General features: G+C 34.2%; 1 protein-coding gene across 1 annotated transcript; it reads right to left on the minus strand.

Annotated features, from left to right (window-relative positions):
- Positions 1–1,780: 1,780 nt before the first annotated feature.
- LOC138315174 (E3 ubiquitin-protein ligase MARCHF6-like) lies at positions 1,781–22,607 on the minus strand. The gene is made up of 25 exons (XM_069255983.1): positions 22,489–22,607; positions 20,278–20,374; positions 19,065–19,138; positions 18,373–18,516; positions 17,755–17,827; positions 16,553–16,706; positions 15,986–16,178; positions 14,243–14,304; positions 13,035–13,067; positions 12,312–12,363; positions 11,810–11,868; positions 10,628–10,737; positions 10,160–10,274; positions 9,346–9,549; positions 8,847–8,897; positions 8,012–8,112; positions 7,389–7,572; positions 6,211–6,405; positions 5,647–5,716; positions 5,111–5,292; positions 4,752–4,886; positions 4,157–4,246; positions 3,739–3,871; positions 3,119–3,254; positions 1,781–2,614 (listed from the first exon to the last, which is right to left on the minus strand). The coding sequence occupies exons 1-25, from the start codon at positions 22,565–22,567 to the stop codon at positions 2,536–2,538; spliced, it is 2,805 nt and encodes a 934-aa protein (XP_069112084.1). The 5' UTR covers positions 22,568–22,607; the 3' UTR covers positions 1,781–2,535.
- Between the last annotated feature and the right edge of the window lie 63 nt (positions 22,608–22,670).

The raw sequence follows: 22,670 nt of genomic DNA on the forward strand, positions 1-22,670 counted from the left end.
TTGACCAGAAATTCACATGAAATTCAACTGAAATTGAGGTCAATTTTACAAGAAGATTTTTTCAGATCAATTTCCTGAAAAAATCTTCATGTGAATTCAGGTTAAAATCTTCCTATGAATTTCAGGTCAAGGTTTTGACCTGAAATGACGTTTTTGCTCTTTTCAGGTAAAATTGACCTGGATACATATTGCCTTTGTAAAGTCCCACCATCCCTATAAGATTAAATTATTTTCAAATAATCAAGACCCACCTATCTCCACAGGCCCCGTCCACTTTCACAGGACAAATCCAATAGTGAAATCAATAACACCTGTTATACTATCCATACAATCACACAACATGTACTCACCTGTCTCTCTCAAACTAGAACTATACACAATAATGAAAGACATCTCAAATGACTTGAATGAAGTGAAATATAATAATTAAATATATTCTTTAAATAATCTATTTTATACATTTCACAAGTTGGCAGTTGAATGAAAAGTTGTGAAATTTAGTTTCAAAGTAGTTTTGTTATCAATATCATTTTTTTTTAATTTTGATGAAGCAAGAATAGATACCAGGTAAATAAAATAGTTGCTGTTTATGCTTCACTGATCCCTTCTCCATACAACTAGTTAGTCAGGTGACCTGTACTTCCCCTTCAGTCAACCCCTCAACATCTTTACATTATCAATAGTGATTATCTTCAGCGATTTCATCTCTGAGAATAACCCAAATAGAAAAGGAATTACTGTACAATTGATTTAATAAGACTGCATTCTTAACATATTTAACATTACAATAGTGGCGATTTACCAAGCTGATTCATGATAAAAAATAACATCACGAAAAAACTATCTCTGTGATTTAAAATAATATATAAATTATAATGTTTATCATAATCACGTCCGATATCAACACAAAATAACATTGATATCATCAAAAAGATTCTCAACATAAATGATATTTGTATACAAGACTCGGAGCACTCACAAAAAGTAACCTCTTGCCAGTTCAGTACGAACTACAAAATATGAGCACCATATATGCTTAAGTACACCATGTACACCATTCATTTCAATAGAAAATCATGTACACTCACAAACCATGTACACATACAAAGAACACAAATACATAATGTACACTTGTACAAGTACACAATGTTTACCCTACCATCAGCTTCACAAGAAGCCGGTATATGCTGTAATCAGTTTCATTAGAAGGCTTTGTATGCTGTAATCAGTTTCATTACAAGCCTGTATATACTGTAATCAGTTTCATTAGAAGGCTTTATATGCTGTAATCAGTTTCATTATGCTGTAATCAGCTGTAATCAGTTTCATTATGCTGTAATCAGTTTCATTAGAAGACTGTATATACTGTAATCAGTTTCATTAAGAGGTTTTATATGCTGTAATCAGTTTCTTTAGAAGGTTTTATATGCTGTAATCAGTTTCCTTAGAAGCTAGTATATGCTATAATCTGTTTCATTAAGAGGTTTTATATGCTGTAATCAGTTTCATTAGAAGGTTTTATATGCTGTAATCAGTTTCATTAAGAGGTTTTATATGCTGTAATCAGTTTCATTAGAAGGTTTTATATGCTGTAATCAGTTTCATTAGGTTTCATATGCTGTAATCAGTTTCCTTAGAAGCCAGTATATGCTGTAATCAGTTTCATTAGAAGCCTGTTATATGCTGTAATCAGTTTAATTAGAAGTCTGTATGTACTGTAATCAGTTTCATTAGAGGTTTATATATGCTGTAAATCAGCTTATATATGAATAGAAAGCTGTTTATATGCTGTAATCAGTTTCATTAGAAGGCTTTTATATACTGAAATCAGTTATATTAGAAACCTGTATATGCTGTAATCAGTTACATTAGAAGGCTTTATATACTGTAATCAGTTTCAATAGAAGCCTAATTTTGTAACACAAACATCTTATCTCACTATATGGTAAACTAAAGTTTAGAGAGATATTCTTATTATGACATTATCAGTAATGCATACACAATTGACTTTACTTTTGATCTGATGACCCAAGTGTGAGAGATTACTAATCAAACTATTTGTAAGATATTAAAGGTCATCAGATCCTAGTCAGTGGATCATGACTACAACAATACAGGTAATTCCTCATCATTAACATTTGATTGTTTTAAACTACCTTTGGTAAGTAATGTGGCATTTTTTTAACACTACATATTCATGTTATCAACATCTTTACCCACATGTCCAACCTCGTTATCATCAATCAACATCCATGATGTCCTTATATGGTCCGATATGGTATAAATATAGGACTTTTATCCACAGCTTATCTGAATCAGGGGTCACCACATTCAGTGCTTATCACATCCATTGGTCACTGCTCATCTCTACCAGTGGTCACTACATCATCAAGTAGTCAGCACTATGTGGCCATGACTCGGTTCCTGTCCATTACCATATCAACTCATAGGAAGTAAGTGATCACTATGTGGACATGACTTTGTCCTCACTGACCACAGACACACAAAATAAACGTATTCTTCTATGTTCAAAAGTCAGGACATTTGGCGACGGATTTGGGAGAGAAATCTTTGTCTAGGTTCATAATTCACAAGTCTTTGTCCAACAAGGTATCTGTGAATCAGAGTAAATTATAGATAGCATGGTGAAATTATAAATTACATCAAGTAGCCATTGAAATTTTATAATGAAATCTGTATTTGAATTCCATTACTTTTAATATTTGCTCAATTTACCGGAGTAATGTCTTTTATACATGCGTTACAATAATATCAATAATATGTATTTATATTAAGCAAGAAATTGTTAAGTTATTATCGCTATGTGTTTTCAGGGATCCACAGACATAGGAAAGACTAATGACAGATGATTACAAGGTAAATAATATTTCATTTGGACAAAGAGCAGCAGCATACAGTATAATGAAGTTTTCAAGAGATCCTTTTTGGTACATAAAGGAATGTCATAATGAATTCAACACAGGGAAGAGTATCATGAGAAAGTTTAAAGGTGATCCTTTCTGATATGGGCTAATAAAGTGACTTTCATCTCACACTAATGCAATAAACGTGAAACAAGGAAACAGCAAACTAATTAATTTGTAAGAAATACACTTACTTGTCATTTTTGATGTGCTCATAGAGCCTTTTAAACTGACGAATTTGGAACATTCCAAAAAGAACAAACACAATGCAGGCTAAGAGGAAAGGATATATTCTTCTTAATACCAAGTTTTGGGTCTGGAAATTAAAACCTGAAAATAAACAAAGAAAACAATATATTCTACATAAAACCTGAATATAAAACCCAAACAGTTTTTGAACAATTAAATGTCAGTGATAGAGTTTCTCTAAACTAGCTCATAATTTTCATGAATTTTAAGTCACAAAGCTAGTAATCATGTTAAGTTACCACCGTGTTTCTCGAAAAGTTGAACTAGAAAGTTGATGTGTAATCCACGAATACACAGTTATTACTATCAATATTATAGACGCAACAAATAGTCATTGTCAATTGAAAGTAGCTTTTTATTTACATCCAAGGTATGCATATTATGAACTTTATAATTATAATTACCTGTTCCTTCATTTGTTTATGTAAAAGCACAGTAGTTTTCTTCAAATTTTCAAAGTTTTAAACATTTATAATTTAAATGAATTTAGAATACCCTAAGCAGTTGATATCAGATGTATGCATATATAATGGAATTTTAATTCCACAAATATCATAAAACTTACCTAAATAAGGTACAAAACTTTTAGCAACAACATATGGCAATGACAGTGACATGCCAAGAATACCAACGACGGGTGCACACAATTTGGTGAGAATGAATCTAAGGTTCATATTCCGTATACCATCATTGTAAACCTGTAAAACAAACATCAAGTTATTTTCAAACCTTTCAAAAACTTAAGGTACAGTAAACATGGATATTTTTAGAGTTAATGATATAAGTCAGCCTTAAAACTGTTGAAATTATTCACAATCATGCGAAAAATTAAAATTGCTAAAGTTTGCACATATATATGTATATTCACAGAGATTTAATGAAAAACAAAATAATAATTTCTCTGTGGATAATATACCAGTTTAACACAAGTTACTCGGACACAAATAAATGTGTATGAAAAACTGGGTCAAGGTCAAATGTACCTGTTCGATGACCCGCTTTAGCCACCACTGTGGTCCCATCATAGTTACTGCACACACAATTTTGGCATGGAGGACTCCGAGGGCCCAGTCCTGGTTATTCAGAAAAGGACAAATTACAAACTTCCTGAATGATCAAGGTCACAATATGTCTGAGGTATTGTCAGGATACATGTCTGAAGTGGTTTCACAAATTATCCAAGGTGATGTCAAGGTCACAAATTATATGCAATGCCAAGGTCACAAAATATCTGGTTATGTCAGGGTCACAATCATCAAAGGTGATGTCAAGGTCACAAATTATTATAGGTAATACCAAGGTCATAAAATATCTGATTACATCAGGGTTACAATCATCAAAGGTGATGTCAAGGTCACAAATTATCAAGGTAATGTAAAGGTCACAAAGTGTTTGGATTGAGGTCAAGATCACAAACTCTCTGGAGTGAGGTCAAGGTTAAAAATTTGTGTTTGTGTACAATGACGAATAGAGGTTCCATATTTCATTTTCATGAATCCTAAGTGGAACGTATATATACATAAATATGTTAGAATGTCAAATTTTGTTGTATAATTTGAAAGATTATCTGCTACTTACCTGCCATGGGAAGAATATAGGTGTCTGCTCTAGAGGCACTCGTAGAGGAGCCACGACGACAAGTTCAAACAACAGGCCCAGTAATAAGGGTACAACACCAATCAGTAACGCAGCCACGATAAGACATTTCATTGCCTGTAAATAAAGACATTTATCAGTAACGCAGCCACTATTAAACATTTCATTGCATGTAAAAGTTCCCAGACAATAAATTAGCTGTTAAGAGATCAGCAAGAATTCAACTTGATTTTCCTAATATGAAATCTCATTCCAAAACATTGATAATTTATCCTGAAGATAAATTTGATTATAATTTTGGTCAAACCACAGGTTGTATGTACAGTTATTAGACAACCTACCAGCACTGCCCACTCCTTGATCTTGTTGAGAATGGCCGAGGTGCCCTGTGGGATCCAGTTGTACAAAACAGTGCTAATCCTGAGGATCATCCAACATACATATAACCCACAGGCCGCTGTGTACAGCTCATGGATCTTAGCATCCCCCATCCACAGCGACATAAGCTTTCGCCCAAAAAATACTGCCAACAGAGAAGCAATAAATTACAGAGTGCAGGAATGAATGAAATTGAAATTCCCATTCACCTTGAATCCTATTATATGTATTTTGACAAACAATATTTCAAATAATTATTTAACACTAAAATGTATTTTTTCGTCATTTTTTGATGACAAGTTTACAAGCAAAAGACTGTATCTAAGAATAAGAGTGACATATGGTTATATCAATTAGCAGTTTTCTAAAATCAACAATTTGTTTACTAATATACTCTAATTTTGATAAATCTATAAAGTTTAAGAGCTTTATGTGTATTTCAATCTTAAGAATGATATTGATAATCATCAAAAAATTTCCTATCCAAACTAATACATACCTGGCAATACAAGTGACATGAGGCTGGAGGCGAACAGTGTGACACACATGAACAGAACAAGTAGCATGATCTGTAAGGGAGATAACTACTGTCAGTACAGTAAAGGGAGATAAGCATCATTCTCCACATAAAAGGGAGATAACTGTAAACCTCACCCATAATCAAGCAGTTAGGAAACTTAAGCCTTATAAAGGACATTAATATTCATTCCATATGTTATATCACATAGCTTGAAATATACTATGATAAATGCTCTTTCTCTCTAAGATAGAAGAACACCAGACACCAGACTTTTTGAACAATTCTTAGAATACCTACACTTATTTAGAAGAGTATCAGTATAATTATGAGATTACCAACCCTTAGATAGAAGAGCTGTGGCAATTTCAGTATAATTATGAGATTACCCACCCTTAGATAGAAGAGCTGTGGCAGTTTCAGTATAATCCTGAGATTACCCACCCTTAGATAGAAGAGTTGTGGCTGTTTCAATATAATTATGAGATTACCCACCCTTAGATAGAAGAGCTGTGGCTGTTTCAATATAATTATGAGATTACCCACCCTTAGATAGAAGAGCTGTGGCCGTTTGTATGCCTGGAAGCCTGTAGGTCCTCCTCCTTGTAACATGGCCTGGTGGGCGGCACCCAGCCCTCCCCCTAATCCTCCCCCTCCACCGCCTCCAACGGCAGCAGGGGCAGCATTGTTATTGGCTGGGGGTACCACAGGAGCTGGAGGGTCTCCCTGGACCACATTATCCTAGACAAAACACACACAATATTAATAGGTTTCAAATTTCAACGAGATATTAGGTACTATATGCAGATATACATATGTAGTGAATGTCTGTGACTAACAGGCTAAATGAGGTGGTATTCAGCTTAAACTCCAATAATTAACTGTTAAATATAACATTATGGTTTGGCTCCTGACTTTGTTTCAAATCCTGACATAGCATTTGTCTTATTCCTTACATATTCTATGTTTGTTATCATATTACAGTCATCTGCAATTGCAGATAGGTTTTGATTGTGTTGTTGTATTTTTTCAAAGATGGAATAAGCGTTTATGTGAAAATATAGATACATAAATAGAGAATCTCTGTGGTATCTTCAATCAGTTTTATTTGTTGAAGTTACAAACAAAGGAGTAAATATGATAGGACCAGTATTTGGCCTTAATTTTTCAGGCCGAAAAAAATTAACTCTGATCCCCATCAATTTCATATCAATAAATACTCTCATACTTGCCATTCATCAAAACATAATTTTTTATAACCATGTACACGATGTGTCCCACCTATGACGTCATCAAATTGATGATTTTCCTCTTCTCGCCAAATTTTGCTAGAAATTCATCATCTTTAGGTTAGAAAAGGCTTGAAATGGATTTGGCCGCCACCTTGGAGCAACTTTACATTTTGCATGGATATGCGTAAATACACGATACACAACGTGTGAAAATCTCTTTCTGCTCCACGAAGGTGGCCACATTCATTTTTAGAGAAAACCACTCAAAAAGTATGATTTTTCAAGGATTTTTGTGAAAAATGGCGGGAAACTGCATGTTGATGATGTCATAGTGAACATAATTGGCACATGCGGGATATTTTCGAGATGTAATGTGTTAGCAAATGTATTCAGCTGTTATATGGCAAAATATGTTGTTCTTTACTGGAGAATTAATTTTGAGGCCATATTCAAGTCTTAACGTACCTTCTCCTTTCATTAAGAATTACATACCCCCTCTTGTAAAGGTAAATCGCCGAGTAGGTAGGACCGTAGTCCTAGCATGGACGCCATAGCTAAGGTCCAGCCTCGCACCATCCCCTTGAGCCACATGCGGGTGTGTCCCTGCTCCAGTAGCGCTGGTAGCACTACCTGTAGCAGCAGGAGTTCTAGGGACAGCTCACTGACCGGTGCATCACTGTAAATAATCATACAAGAACTGCAATGTTACTACTATACTTACATTTTTGTATAAAGTAATGGTGATTGAGTTAGAACAAACAGTTCACATATTTTCCCTGAAGTAACATTATCCTATAAATAGAATTACAATGTCAATATCAATACCTTTTAGATATCTTGACCACATAAATTAGATTACCGCCAAAATATGATTAAAGCTAAAACAGGCATGTCTGCAGTATGTTTTAATGTACAATTATAAAATGTAACAATAGATTTCAAAATACTACACAAAGAAGAAAAACTAAAATACACGTAACTCACAGCCAATACTGCTTTTAATAATTTCACGAAAGCTTACAATAAAACATTGCCACCCGTTGAAAAACTCCACTTTCATTATCTATCAAATAGAATTTTAAACATAAACATCACTTAGACATCTGTTAACATACCTAGACAGCATGACGTGGTAGGGCAGAAATCCTGTGAAGACTTTCTTTATAACACGTACCGGCAGCCACAGCATTAGAAGGACTGTACTCCCAAAGATTATCTACAAACAGAGTATTAAAGGGACAATTCATTCTACGAGAACATTAAAATTTGTGTATATATATCGGAAACCCCCCAGTTCTAATGCAAATTAGATCAGTCGGTTTTACTGTGATATGTCAGAAAATCCCATGGTGGTGAAATGCGTGTGAAATGTTCAAACTCACTCGCTGTCCGCCATTACACATTGTGGTCGAATATCTTGTATGCCGAACCCAGTCCCTTGCTCGTAGAGTAATGCTACTTTTGTCTAGAACAGCTCAAATCGCTCTGACAGAAGTGTGTTTACCTTATTAGGTGAATTGTCTTGCCTAAAAAATAATTTTATCACCTCCACAGTGGTTATGTAGTACATTTGTTTAACGTGCGTGACTTGGGCTCGGATATGGGTACAGCGTACATATTATACCTGCTTAATCGTATTGATCAACGATTTGTAATTACAACGGTATCAATTAAAATACTAAACAATGACGTGGAATTTGTTAAACTATCAAAGTTGCTGTCTTAATATCAATATGATTTTTAACAAAAACTTACATTACATGTTTGAATTATTGGTGGTTTATTTATGGGAATCAAAAAATAAATGAAACCTATTCTGGCATTATCTGATAGATTTTAAAGGCTTGACTTTATGTTCTTAATCTTGTGTCTGCCATAACAATTTGTTAATTTCTGTGTGGTATCTTTTCAGGGACATTCCAGGTATATAATACTATTTAAGTCACCTACCACAGAAGCTATAAAGCGACGGCCATGTCTGTATACCGGAAGGTGGATCATCTGGAACAAAATGTGTAATGTAAACCAACAGAATTGATAAAATCACTGTAACCTATATTTAACTACAAGTTACCCAAATGAAAGGTTTTAAAAGAAATATTTTGTAATTCTTTTCCACTCTTGATGCATTTATTAGACTTTAAGTTTTGATCATCAATTAAATATTCCACTTTTGAAAGGGCAAACATTTCAAAATCATATTCTGTGTAAATGTAAAATGAATATCGACAGATAGACTTAATAACTTAAATTCATATTTGTTTGGGTCATTTAAATAATCTTTCAAGACTCTTATAAGCCACTTCTATGCCTTCTGGATTGTTTTCATACTAGTTCTACTAATACATCATGATATGTCAAAATCAATGATATGGTTGGAGTCCTACAGCAAAAACATAATGGTGTGGAGAATGGTTTTAGCTGTACAGACAAAAGACATTATACTCACCTCCTGTATAGGGTTAAACTCGGGATCGTTGAGGTTTCGAAGAAACCAGAGAACGCCAGGTCGAAGGACTTCACGTAGCAACAGAATGAAGGAGGCAAAGTAGAAAACATATACCATGCCTACCAGCCAGTGAATAAACATGGACGTCCCGGGGGCCAGGTGGAAACTGTTCTTACGATCCTTCAGGGTCGCATCAAACATGGACTAAAGCAGACAAAGCAATTAGGTATTTGATAGATGGGAACAGATTTTTTTCATTTATATCTACAAGATCAATTAATCAAAAAGGGGTTCAGCAATGAATGTCAATTCAGATATAAAATTAAAATCTGATGGAATCCTAGATACAAACTTTTAGAAATTTCATGAAATTATTCAATGTGAAATCATTTTTAGATTTTGAATAGAACAGAAATGGATAATGCCAATGATGATCCACAAACAAGTGAATACTAGAAAGTATTTTCTAGCAAATATTCATATATTACTAATAGTTATGTATGTGAGAAGTTGTACAGGTTACATGTATTAACGAGTATGCTCATTACAACAAATTATTTTTTTTCGTCACAAGAGATCTGGTATGCATGTGAATGTATTCTATTGCAAGATATTTTTTATTGTATCCTGGTTATACTTATAACTGAGCGACCAGAAAGCATTTTCATTGAATCAATCACTTGAAAGTGCAAATAACACATTTTCCCCTCTAGTGTATATGGAGAAATGTTATGAAAAATAAAAAGAAGTCATTTTGAATATTAAATCATCCAAGTTCCCCTCAGCGAGACCTTCCCCTACTGTTGTAACTCACCAGGGAACACACATCCAGCCACCAGCCACAGATAAGGGGAAATACCCCAATCTCTATGACAACCAGTAACATCACCTTGACAACCACATAACACAATCCCAGTACCCTTCTGAACCTGAGGAGGAAGGGATATTGTACACATGATATAGGGAAACATGATCAGGGCAAAATACAACAAAATACATACATGTACTTAATGTATCTCAAATATCAACTTTTCTTTCATTTGATTTAAAATCATGTAAAATACTTTTCAGAGTTATGACATCATAGACACTAGAAGAAATATATTATAAGTCATTTTTTTGTATACAGTACTCCATATAAAACAAAAAGAAAAAATCTAACTTTTACAAGAATTTTTCTTAGTTTTAGTATGAAAACATATTTAGACTTAATTTAGTGATGTCTTCATTAAATTAGATGTCATTGAGATATTTCTGTATTTCATATGTAGATAAGACTTACTTTTTGAGTTTTGCTATGGCACACATCATGTAGAGGATAACAAAGGACACAGCTATTACAACATATCCTATCATAGTGGTCATCAGTCCCTCAAAGTGGGAGGACAGCGCCTGTAACACACACACACATCGGCTATCAGTTAAAATCTTACAGGACCAATGTCCATTTAGTTTGAAAATCAATTATAAGACTATAATCAAATTTTCTGCACATTTTGAGTAAATCCAAGATATCAGATTTAAAATGCTAAAGCCTTTCACACAATCCAGGATGATGCGACGGACACAAACCATCAATCTGGAACAGTCTGTGACAATCTGACATCACCGTGTATAGACCGTGTATGCATCTGGTGACATCTAGAATCATCTGGCATGACAATGCTAGCTGGTCTTGGATAAAAAACCAAACATGTTTCCTACACTGGTAAAAGTTGTCCATACTGATTCCTGTATGATCTGTGTTACAACTGAGATGTTTGTGTAGATGTTATGTCTGGGATCACCCTTATACAAATTTTTCCTTCAAAGAACACTGGTACATAAGGATTGTACACAGAATGTCCCAAGAAGTTATACCAGCCTAAGATGTTCTAATATAATGATTATTTGTTGACATCATAATTCCTCAGTGAAAAAATCACTTAGAGACCAGCACACACTGTAATGCTCCATGCAGTCCGTAATCAATCTGGTACATTACGGTGGGTTGTCGGGAGACGACCGGGCAGTTACGATGACTGTAAACAAGTTGGTGTTGATCATGTAAACCATTGTGTTATGACTGCGTTAACACCACCATTGTGTTATGACTGCGTTAACACCAGGATTAAGAGCCCTGGGACACAGGATGATCCCGTATGATAAAATTTGTGGTGAACCATTGTGTTATGACTGCGTTAACACCAGGATTAAGAGCCCTGGGACACAGGATGATCCCGTATGATAAAATTTGTGGTGAACCATTGTGTTATGACTGCGTTAACACCAGGATTAAGAGCCCTGGGACACAGGATGATCCCGTATGATAAAATTTGTGGTGATCCGGCGCTCATCCTTGAATGTGTGAAAGGGGCTTTACAGAATAACACCATCAAGAAATGACATAAAACTGTGACAATAGACCTGGTATAATTACCTATCTCTGGTTTACATCAGTCAATATAAACAGGTATATACTTACAAAGTCGTCTAAGTGGAGCCCCACCAGTGTGAAGTGGCCGATGTGATAGGGACAAAACGCTGTAAACATATAAAGGCAGGGGTGATTTATAATTACATAGTGAATATACAAAATATAATATAAAAATTTCCAGTACTGGCATTATGATGTCCAAATTTCAGAATGATCTACTAATAACTAAAAATAATATTAAACTTTGAAAGTGTAACACAACTTATGGGACACCCTGTACTAACTTTATCATTGATAAACTTTGAACATTAACATTTATGTAAAGTACAGTATACATGGTCTTAGTAATATTAATACTGTGTATCAAAAGGTTTTGCAATTTAACATTGCTCAATTATGATTCAATACTTCATTTATTTCTACCATCTAAAACCACAAATAGGGTTTTCACTTTCTGAAAATGGATATACAGTAAGCTATGGTACAAGATTTCATGTATCTATTACAGGTATATGATATGGAATGTATCTGTTAGAAATTAAGATCTTACCAAACACAAGAATGAAGAGTGTGTTGAGAGATACCACCCAGAACACATGTTCCTGTAACAAAGCCACATACATCATATATAACAGTGAAATACATATCATATTGAGATTAAGTAACAAGACTTGGTTTATAATCAAAGTACCTTCCATAAATTTTATTAAAAGTAAGCTAAAAGGAAAGATGATGGTCAAAGTGACCTAGTACATGTGTACCTATAGTCACATGATCACCTTACCAAGAGCAAACAATGACTCAATACTAGTTTTAATTTCTCATGTCATATACCAATATTGGAAAGAGGTGAGCTAGGCTATTCATGCCGTCTTTGCATTTTATAGAGTTACCTCCCTTGTGGGTAGATGTCGTATTTTGGGTGAAATTCACGTCTTCTTCTCTAAGAAAAGTATGATGTTAAGCTTGCAAACACATGATGTCACAATCAATACCTACCCGCAAAGGCAAATAACTCTATAATATGCAAATACATAAAACCTTAGGATGACATTGTCAAATGTCAAAATATAGGTTAAAAGTGACTTTCTTCTGGTTTTTGATAAAATGCTAACAAAAGTGAACCAGTGATTTAAGCATGAAGAGTAGTGCCAGGACAAGACATAACAATCATGTTATTATCCCTGTCTGGCATAATCATGTTTCAGACAAAAATGTATAAATTTTCAACATTCTATGTGTATTAAATTAATACCTGTAAGATTGTACTTACCAGGAACACAAGTGAACCGTCCAGTCCCAGTAGCTGTGAACATACAAACCAACATTTAGTCTCTAGAAGGTAAAGGTTATTGCTAGATAAATCATATACAGAAAAACATGGTTATAACAAACCTCTGGGGACCAACAAATCATATACAGTAAAACATGGTTATAACGAACCTCTGCGGACCTTCAAATCATACACAGTAAAACATGGTTGTAACAAACCTCTGGGGTCCAACAAAATTACTTTGTTGTAAACATGACTCATTATATACATATTGCAGATACCATAAAGGAACTTTGACAGGAAATGAAAATTGCTACGTTATAACCATGAATTCGCTGTAAGCATGTTCATTATAAACGTGTTTACAGTAACAAAAGCGTTTTACAGCAATAATAGCTGAAATGGCACATTCTGTCGATAAAGCTACAGCAATTTTGAGTGTTTGGAGGCAATGCAAAATGTTTTGAACGAAAGATACAAAAACTGAGATTTTGTTTGTAAATTTTTTTTTTCCAAAATGAAACTCAAAAACGTACCTGTGCACTATACTCGGGTGCGCACTATACGCGCAAAAATATGGTACACTTATCATTTCTTTCTTGTAATATGTTTGACCTGACCATTACAAGTGAGAAAGGAAATGGACTTACATTGCCTATCTTTATTTTATCAATATCATTAATTTTGTGAGACCTTTATTCAACCTGATTGACCATTGAAAATTCCTTACTTACATTATTTCTCGAGAAAAAGCTATAAAAAATGACATTTGATTAGTCAAACCTGCCTATAAAGACCACTCTATGAACCAGGCAAAAGTGGTCTCTATAGCCAAGTTGTCAATATATACAGGTCACATTGTGTTATAAATGGTTATTGGGAACATTTAAAAAAAGGTGTTGATAAGCAGCATGCAGAGATTTATGTAGGACTTTAAAGGTGAGTCTAGAACACTACTTTTAAAATTCTGACGGGTCCCAGTATAAAGAAATAAAGAGGGTTCTCAAAAAATTGGTGAGTCCCACAGAAAAATCCTGAGTCAAGGACTTTTTTAGACAAGTCCCGTAAATCACAGGCAGGTCACTAAGGCAGGTTTCACTGTATCAATAAACTTCATATCTATATGTACAACGTTTCCTATGACTGTTTTATTTATTATCAGATATCTATTCCTTCAGTAACAGAGCTATGTAAGACTTGTTGCTCACCCTCTCCCAGGTTAACTCCTCTGCAGCTCTGTCCCACTCGATAGGGTTCCAGTTATTATCATCTGAACAATACAAAGAGATTTATATTAAACTGTTACATCCAGAATCTTTTTCAACGCAGAAATGATATCTAAATAAATAGTCACACATTTACATCACATACATAAATATTAAAATCAATAAATAGTTACACATTTAGATCACATACATAAATATTTAAATCAATAAGAAATTATATTACTTATAATAAAATTGTAATAGGCATACTGTTAACATATCATCCTAAAAATCAGTGTTTTAGCACTTTTTCATGTGTACAATGTAGCCCTCATATTTCCTTCATACAACACATTGACAAATTGACGCAATGAAATATGTACTAATTGGGGTGGGGGGGGGGGGGGAGCATTTTCAAACAAAAAATTTGCCATTCATTATTTATTTCCTGTTATTACGATGAGCTTAGTAGTATCCACTGATCATAATGTTAATCTTTTATATCTGCTTCATTATGCAGTACACAATACAGTGGAACCTCCCAAAACCGATCCTTCTCAAAACCGATCACCTCTAGAAACCGAACATGGATGTCATGTACGGAATGAATTCCTCTTTATTAATAGTATATAAAATTTCCCAAAACCGATCCCTCCCAATTCCGAATACCGGACTGATTTTGAGATCGGAATAGTCAAATGTAACTAAAATACACTTCTGAAAACCGGCCTTACCTGAGCGACACTGTTAGATTGCATTGAGGTCTGATCAACCGACCGTGAAACACACACGTACCTGTACCATAGTTGTCGCATGCCATGTCCTGGGGCATGTATACAGATGTGAAGGCTATAGGTACACGGTAATTATACCCGAGATGGTGGTGCAATTATTTAATCATGCCTATTGTTTAGATATCTAACGAAGGTCTAACCATGTGCATGCGGTTTGTTTACTGTAGGAAAACAAGCAGAGCTAGTAATAAAGAGGAAGTTTCGTATTCAAATCACACGGGTTTTTTTTAATTTACATATGTAGTTGTCGGATAACGTAAATTATCTGTATGAAGAAGCCGAAGCCATGTATTGTTTTAGAAAATGACTATGTCATATAATGACCGGCATCGACTGATCATCGTGTAATTAGACCATATAATTTGATTCTTGACGTAACCGGAAGCGATCGGTCGTATGAGGGTTGCAGACGAGAACATTCACGCAACTAACTAACTAAACTACGTTTATAAGCGGTAACAAAGTCAAGTTTGCTGTAATCCATTCCTTTTAAACGTATGATTCTCTCTTTTGCGATAACATTCACATTAACAATCAATATCGGTAGGTTTTAACGAACACTAGGCATAACGTTACATGCGGTGCACTAGTGTAAAAAATGACTTCCGATCGATTAAATCCGGATCGTGATGATCGGTATTCGGTGCACTTCTCCAAACCGAACCCTCTCTAAACCGGCCGAAATTATATGCACCGACCATGATCGGTTTCGGGAGGTTCCACTGTATTATAGTGAGTACAGACCTGAAGTGTGCATTTTATAATAATCAAATTCATTGAATTAAACTAGTGCTTTGAACATAAAAGAATTTCTATATCTGTATATCTCTATTTCTATATCATTTTCAGCTGTTTATCATACCACTGTATATGCCTTGGTACACTACATTAACAGACATTTCCCCTTCGCTGTATTTCTATAATTATCCTAGCCTATTTAGGGCGTCCTAACCTTGTGCTGCATTGTTGCCGTTATTAACACCGTCCATGCCAGCGTCCTCCTCAATCTCCTCTTCATTCACTACAGGATTGGGAGCTGCCATTGGTGGGTTGTTAACATCATTCTGATTGGCTGGTTGGGCTCTGGGAACTCCGCCTCCTCCTAAATTTACTAAATTGTTCACCACTCCACCATCAAGGAAATTCTACAAAAGTAAGGTGTCTGATTAAAATATATCAGTGAAGAGAAAACATTTAAGAAGCAGATGTACTTTGTAGCTAATACATATTTCATGAACTACCTATCATTTATCAGACATTGACAGAATCCCCTCTCTCTGCTGATACTTAACTCAATGGTTTAATTCCTGGTCATCAACCTTCAACATTTACTTTACATTTATACCTAGTCTGGGTTGATATTCCTCCTGCTCCAGCCAGTCCCCCTCCCCAATACATCCCCATTCACCAACTTTATACCTACCCTGGGTTGATTACTCCCGTGAGTTCCACGCTCCAACCAGTTCCCCCCTCCCCACCAAATACATCCGGTCACGCACACAACCTACTATATACCCACCCTGGGTTGATTACCCCCGGGATTTTCCTGCTCCAGCCAGTCCGGTCCCCCTCCATGCAGAATCTGCTCCCTCAGCCAAACCAGACTTATGAATGCACAAAGTGTGCAGGTTACCACAAAACAGCCATGGAAACAATCTGAGGCTAAGTTATCACTGAAACATGGCAATGATTACATAGGTTATCACTGAAACATGGAAATGATTACATAGGTTATCACTGAAACATGACAATGATTACATGGGTTATCACTGAAACATGGCAATGATTACATAGGTTATCACTGAAACATGACAATGATTACATTGGTTATCACTGTGATTATATAGGTTATCACTGAAACATGGCAATGATTACATGGGTTATCACTGTGATTACATAGGTTATCACTGAAACATGGCAATGATTACATGGGTTATCACTGAAACATGGCAATGATTACATAGGTTATCACTGAAACATGGCAATGATTACATAGGTTATCACTGAAACATGGCAATGATTACATAGGTTATCACTGAAACATGGCAATGATTACATAGGTTATCACTGAAACATGGCAATGATTACATGGGTTATCACTGAAACATGGCAATGATTACATAGGTTATCACTGAAACATGGCAATGATTACATAGGTTATCACTGAAACATGGCAATGATTACATAGGTTATCACTGAAACATGGCAATGATTACATAGGTTATCACTGAAACATGGCAATGATTACAAGGGTTATCACTGAAACATGGCAATGATTACATAGGTTAGTTATCACTGAAACATGGCAATGATTACATGGGTTATCACTGAAACATGGCAATGATTACATAGTTTATCACTGAAACATGGCAATGATAACATAGGTTATCACTGAAACATGGCAATGATAACATACTAGTAGGTTATCACTGTAACATGGCAATGATTACATAGGCTATCACTGAAACATGGAAATGATTACATGGGTTATCACTGAAACATGGCAATGATAACATACATATTTTTAATTCAATACAATGCTTTTAATATCTTATTACTGTTCATCCCCATATATTTTGATTTTCAGTCAAATAATTGTCCTTTATTTGTAATATGATAACAAGGCAGCCAGTGGCACAGTTAGGGATTTCAACTCGTTCCAAACATTTCTATTCTAAATTAATTTGCAACACCAACTTCTTAAGCAGAAGTACTACTTACGTAGAAAGCATGTCTAGTGGTAAAGTGAGAAGAGAACTGACAGAGCCTGTGAACAGACATCGGTAAATTCGACCTGCAACAACCAAATTAACCATTTATAATATGTGATTACATGCAGTATGCTTCAATTGTAAAGCAGAGGGGCAAATCTTAAAGTTGTTTTACAGAGGTAAGAAGTATGAACACATCAATTGTATAATGAGAATTCAGCATAATGAACAGTCTGGCTGTGCTAGAAAGGTTACCTAGAAGGCCGACACCAAATTCACTAGTCATCATTGAGGAGAAAGTATCAGATCTATTATCGAGGCAATCTACTCTTTGGAGCAGGTATTGCTTATTTTGATTTTTACGCCATTAATGTGTACAAAAAATATGTTGTTTTCCCAAAATTGATGATATAAACATCATAAACAAATGATTTAAAAATTTCAACTTACAAGGAAAGATAATGCCACATAATAATCAATCACATGATCAACTGCCCTTTTTCAGGCAACAACCTTGACCTTTCAAAATTGTAGTCATAGAGCAAAACAGGATTGATAGATTCACTTTTGTGCAATACCTTAAAAAGAAAACATACTTTATATGTTGAAATGAGGTTATCAAACTTACAGGCAGTGAGTGGAACGACCCCCAGCCAGGCAAATGCCACTAATGTGTAGTGAAACCAGTAACGTATAGCCCGACCTACGCTGGTTAGAAGGCCACTGAAGATATCCCTGATAGGAAGTCGTTTTGGCATATCCGGCGAATAAACTGAAACATTTTTATATCAGACATGGTGAAAAGTGGGATAATAGTAGAAGTATATAATAAACCATTATACATCAGATACTGTGAAAAGCTGAGTGAATACTGTTAACAAACTTTTTTCCTGGTCACTTTATTCAGAGATTTAATTTCGCGGTTTAGAAAAATGATATAAGGTTCTATTTTACCTGTGTTCAAAACTTTTTCTCTGGGATTAATTTTCACAATTTCTTTGTATATGCTCATGAAATACTGATACACAAAATATATCAATCACAAGCAAAAATACATGTAGGGGTTTTATTCTAATGAATTCTTTTCCCACTAATATAAACATATCTACAGTGGATCCATCGTGAATAGAATCAATATATCATCAAATATATATCCAAATACTTAAGATTTTATTAAGAATTATCTTTATACTTTGAAATGTACGTGCATATACATCATATGAGTGCTTAAAATATTTAGGTAACATGTTGTAGAAGTCGTCTAAAAGACTTTTTTAACACAAATAATAACCAGTACTACAGATTTTTTATGATACTTACTTGGGGTAAATGTGAATCTGTGCTTGCATAGTTCACAGTATTCTTTCCGACTATATGTTAACCATTGTAAAAGACTGAAAAATATATACAAATGAACATATAGTAGGTTTAATATCGGGATACTCAAAACATATTTCTTCATCAGACTGAAAGATAATATATGTAAAACAGAATTCAAACACCTCATAAATATTAAGGATATTATTGATTTCAAAGAAATTACATACTATTACATGTATTAAAATTGAGTTATTAGAAAATTCAATATATCTCATGTGATAATGACATTCTTAAAGCTTGTAGATCTAGAAAAAAAAAAATAATGTAATAACATATACATGTAATTAATCTAAGCTCACCAAGATTACCATTATATTACAATCTCTTGAGATGCAAACAATTTTTGCAACTTCTTGTTTGCATCAAACAGAAATCTGTTATGGAACTCATCTTTAGACTTTTTTTTACCCAGAGTCAAGACCACTACACTGCACCATCGTACAACATCAAGATTAGGAACAAACTTTTCAATGCAACCACTCTTGATCTAATCATAATAATATAATAAGACAGTCAGATGTTTGGTACAAGAATTTGAAGTAGATGCTATTTCACCAGCAACATACAGACAGGGGCCATAATACAGTACACAAGCAATTTTTTTTGGTATAAATTCTTAGTAATTTTACATTTTTAAAAACTTGATCCTCTCCAGAAATCAAATGCAAACGTAAAAACTTCAAAGTTGACAACATCAAATAAAAGCTAGTTATCTAGCACTTATTTTGAAATACTGTACATGTTCTTCAGTTGCATTTATGTGCGAGATATGGACGATCATATCCAATCATCGTTTAATGACGTCGCCATTTCCTTCTTTGTCTATAGTAAAATGGCATCATAAAAATTACATGTCTACACTTAAGACCGATTTATCAATAAATCGATAAAATATGGCCAGAAGATATTTTAGATAATTTATATAGGATGCAAAACTAGTTCTTAGTCAGTTCCTTAAACATAGTTATGATTGAATGTAAAAAACAAAGTCATTATGACTTTTAAGAATTAAAATATGTAAAATTACTAATAATATATAGCCAAATTTTCACTTGCGTACTTTATTGTTGATCTCTGAAATTGTCATGTGTTTGGCAAGTTTTGGATCAGATGAAACTTTAGATGTGGACTATAGATTATCAATATTTCTTACCATTCCTGATGTATGTATCGTATACTTCCAGTGCAAACGCACGGATGGTACAGCGGCTTATCAGGAGTACTCTCACAACGACAAACACGACATATGTCTGAAAATAATAAACAAATTATATATAATTAACAAACATATATATAAATAAATTCATTAATTTTAATTATATATAAATTTACTGTATTAAACGTTAACCTGCACCATATTGGTGTGATGATCATGTATCCACAATTGCAAGTATATAGGACATCATGTCTGTACGATATTAACCATGCAGCTAAATATATCTGCACATGGACGTGGTTCATCATATAAAGCAAGCACAAAATTTACCTGATAATACTAATGTTTTTACTTCATTTCAGATAAAAGATCTATCTGCATTATTATGCATGTACATTGTGAGGGTCAAAGAAGTAAGATCAACAGGATTTTCCAGATGACACGGGACCCCATCAAACGGTAATTAAAATATAAGTCTGTAGGATACGAATTACTTCAAATGGTAAATATGGGACAAAGAAGTAATTCCAACCGTATGGCCAAAAATGGTCAAATTTTCGAGGCGACCTGCCCCTTTATCAAGACACAAAACAAATATGATTACACCCTCTGAAGGGTTAATTGCACTCCACTGTGCTGTTAAATATTTGTCTTCTTTCATTGTCCCGTACTACTATTCGATTCATATTATGTAATCGTATTCGTTTTTTGTGTCTTGATAAAGGGACAGATCGTCTCGAAAATTGGACAATTTTTTTTTTCCACACGGTTGGAATTACTTCTTTGTCCCACATGTATATTATGGATACAGTTGTATATATTTGCAGCTATAAATATTTGTTTATATTCATGAAAGATATATATTTGACATACACTACACTTATATATCTAGGCCTTTTTGAAAAAATACCCTTTTATCAAATTTTCATGTTCTTATATCTAGAACACAAAAATATTGTCAAAATTAATATATTGTACGATGAAAGCATGCACATAATGAATACAATAGAGTTAATTAGCTAATTAATTCCATTTAATTCCATTATTGTATTGATTTTCATACATCAAGTAGATTGGACACCAGACTTCACCTTTCAACCTTCATTATTATTTTCATAATAACTATTAATTTATGATTTTAAAAGGTTTTTTGTCTTATAGCTATAGCTAATTCACAGGTTGATGGTCTCGTATATCTGAACTTCAAGCACCTGCATTATATATGTTATATCTCATTTCATCATGATCATGATCAGTATCTCATGATCGTGATCATGATCACCAGTCCAACATCAATGGAAAACATCAATGGAAAGCTTTTAGATATGATACGATACATGGACTAGTGCTCGCAGCCGTACTACGTATTAGTCCTTTCAACCTTCATTATTATTTTCATAATAACTATTAATTTATGATTTTAAAAGGTTTTTTGTCTTATAGCTATAGCTAATTCACAGGTTGATGGTCTCGTATATCTGAACTTCAAGCACCTGCATTATATATGTTATATCTCATTTCATCATGATCATGATCAGTATCTCATGATCGTGATCATGATCACCAGTCCAACATCAATGGAAAACATCAATGGAAAGCTTTTAGATATGATACGATACATGGACTAGTGCTCGCAGCCGTACTACCTAATATATGTATTTGTCCTAGTTTGATGGTTGAAATCCTGAAGTGCATCTTTTGGTGCTTGTTAAGTCGATGCTAAAAATGTTTAGACCTAGCTACATTGTTTGCATTGACCACATCCAAGGGAGATCTAGAGCATTTCAGGTTTCCACTTTAAAATTTGTTAGACAGCATGTTTTTGTTGAATTTGTTGGTTTTCACCGTTGAATAAATATTTGACCATTAGGCCAACCATATACATTATTATAAGGTTTGATAAGGAAAACTTTGAATTAGCGATACCGGTAAATAGGACCAAAATAAATACACCGTTTCACGAGTTCAGGATACAGATTGTTTACTGACATCCAAAAATAGTGTCATGAAATAGTCTATCGGATATTATTATATTGACCACCTTCATCAAGCTGAAGTTTATGTCAAATCTAATTCAGCATATAACCACATATTAAGCACACCACAATAGTTCAGAAGCAAAATGATGTCATTGTGATGCAAAATACATAAATGTATCCCACATCAAGACGCCGGGAAGGTAGAAATAAATATGTATATTTCCAGTACCTGTTTGTACGTCTTGTTCTTGTTCCTCCATCTTGTCACACATACTTATGTCGTAAAATCTATGGAAGAGAATCGGCATAAACAGTTAGTCGATATATTACGTGAAATGTATGTTCAATGATTCTCAATTGGGACATATTTTTAATTGAGAAAGCAAAAATCTTAAACAAATTTTAGATTTT

This window comes from Argopecten irradians, chromosome 2 (assembly GCF_041381155.1).
Source record: "Argopecten irradians isolate NY chromosome 2, Ai_NY, whole genome shotgun sequence".
Lineage (NCBI taxonomy): Eukaryota > Metazoa > Mollusca > Bivalvia > Pectinida > Pectinidae > Argopecten > Argopecten irradians.

Coding starts and splice junctions, on each gene's coding strand:
- LOC138315174 (XM_069255983.1), bottom strand. CDS start 22,567: ATGCCGATTCTCTTCCATAGATTTTACGACATAAGTATGTGTGACAAG. Junction 14,305..15,985: donor CGGCAACAATGCAGCACAAG/GTTAGGACGCCC, acceptor TGTATTGTTCAG/ATGATAATAACTGGAACCCT. Junction 9,550..10,159: donor GGCTGGATGTGTGTTCCCTG/GTGAGTTACAAC, acceptor TGTCTGCTTTAG/TCCATGTTTGATGCGACCCT.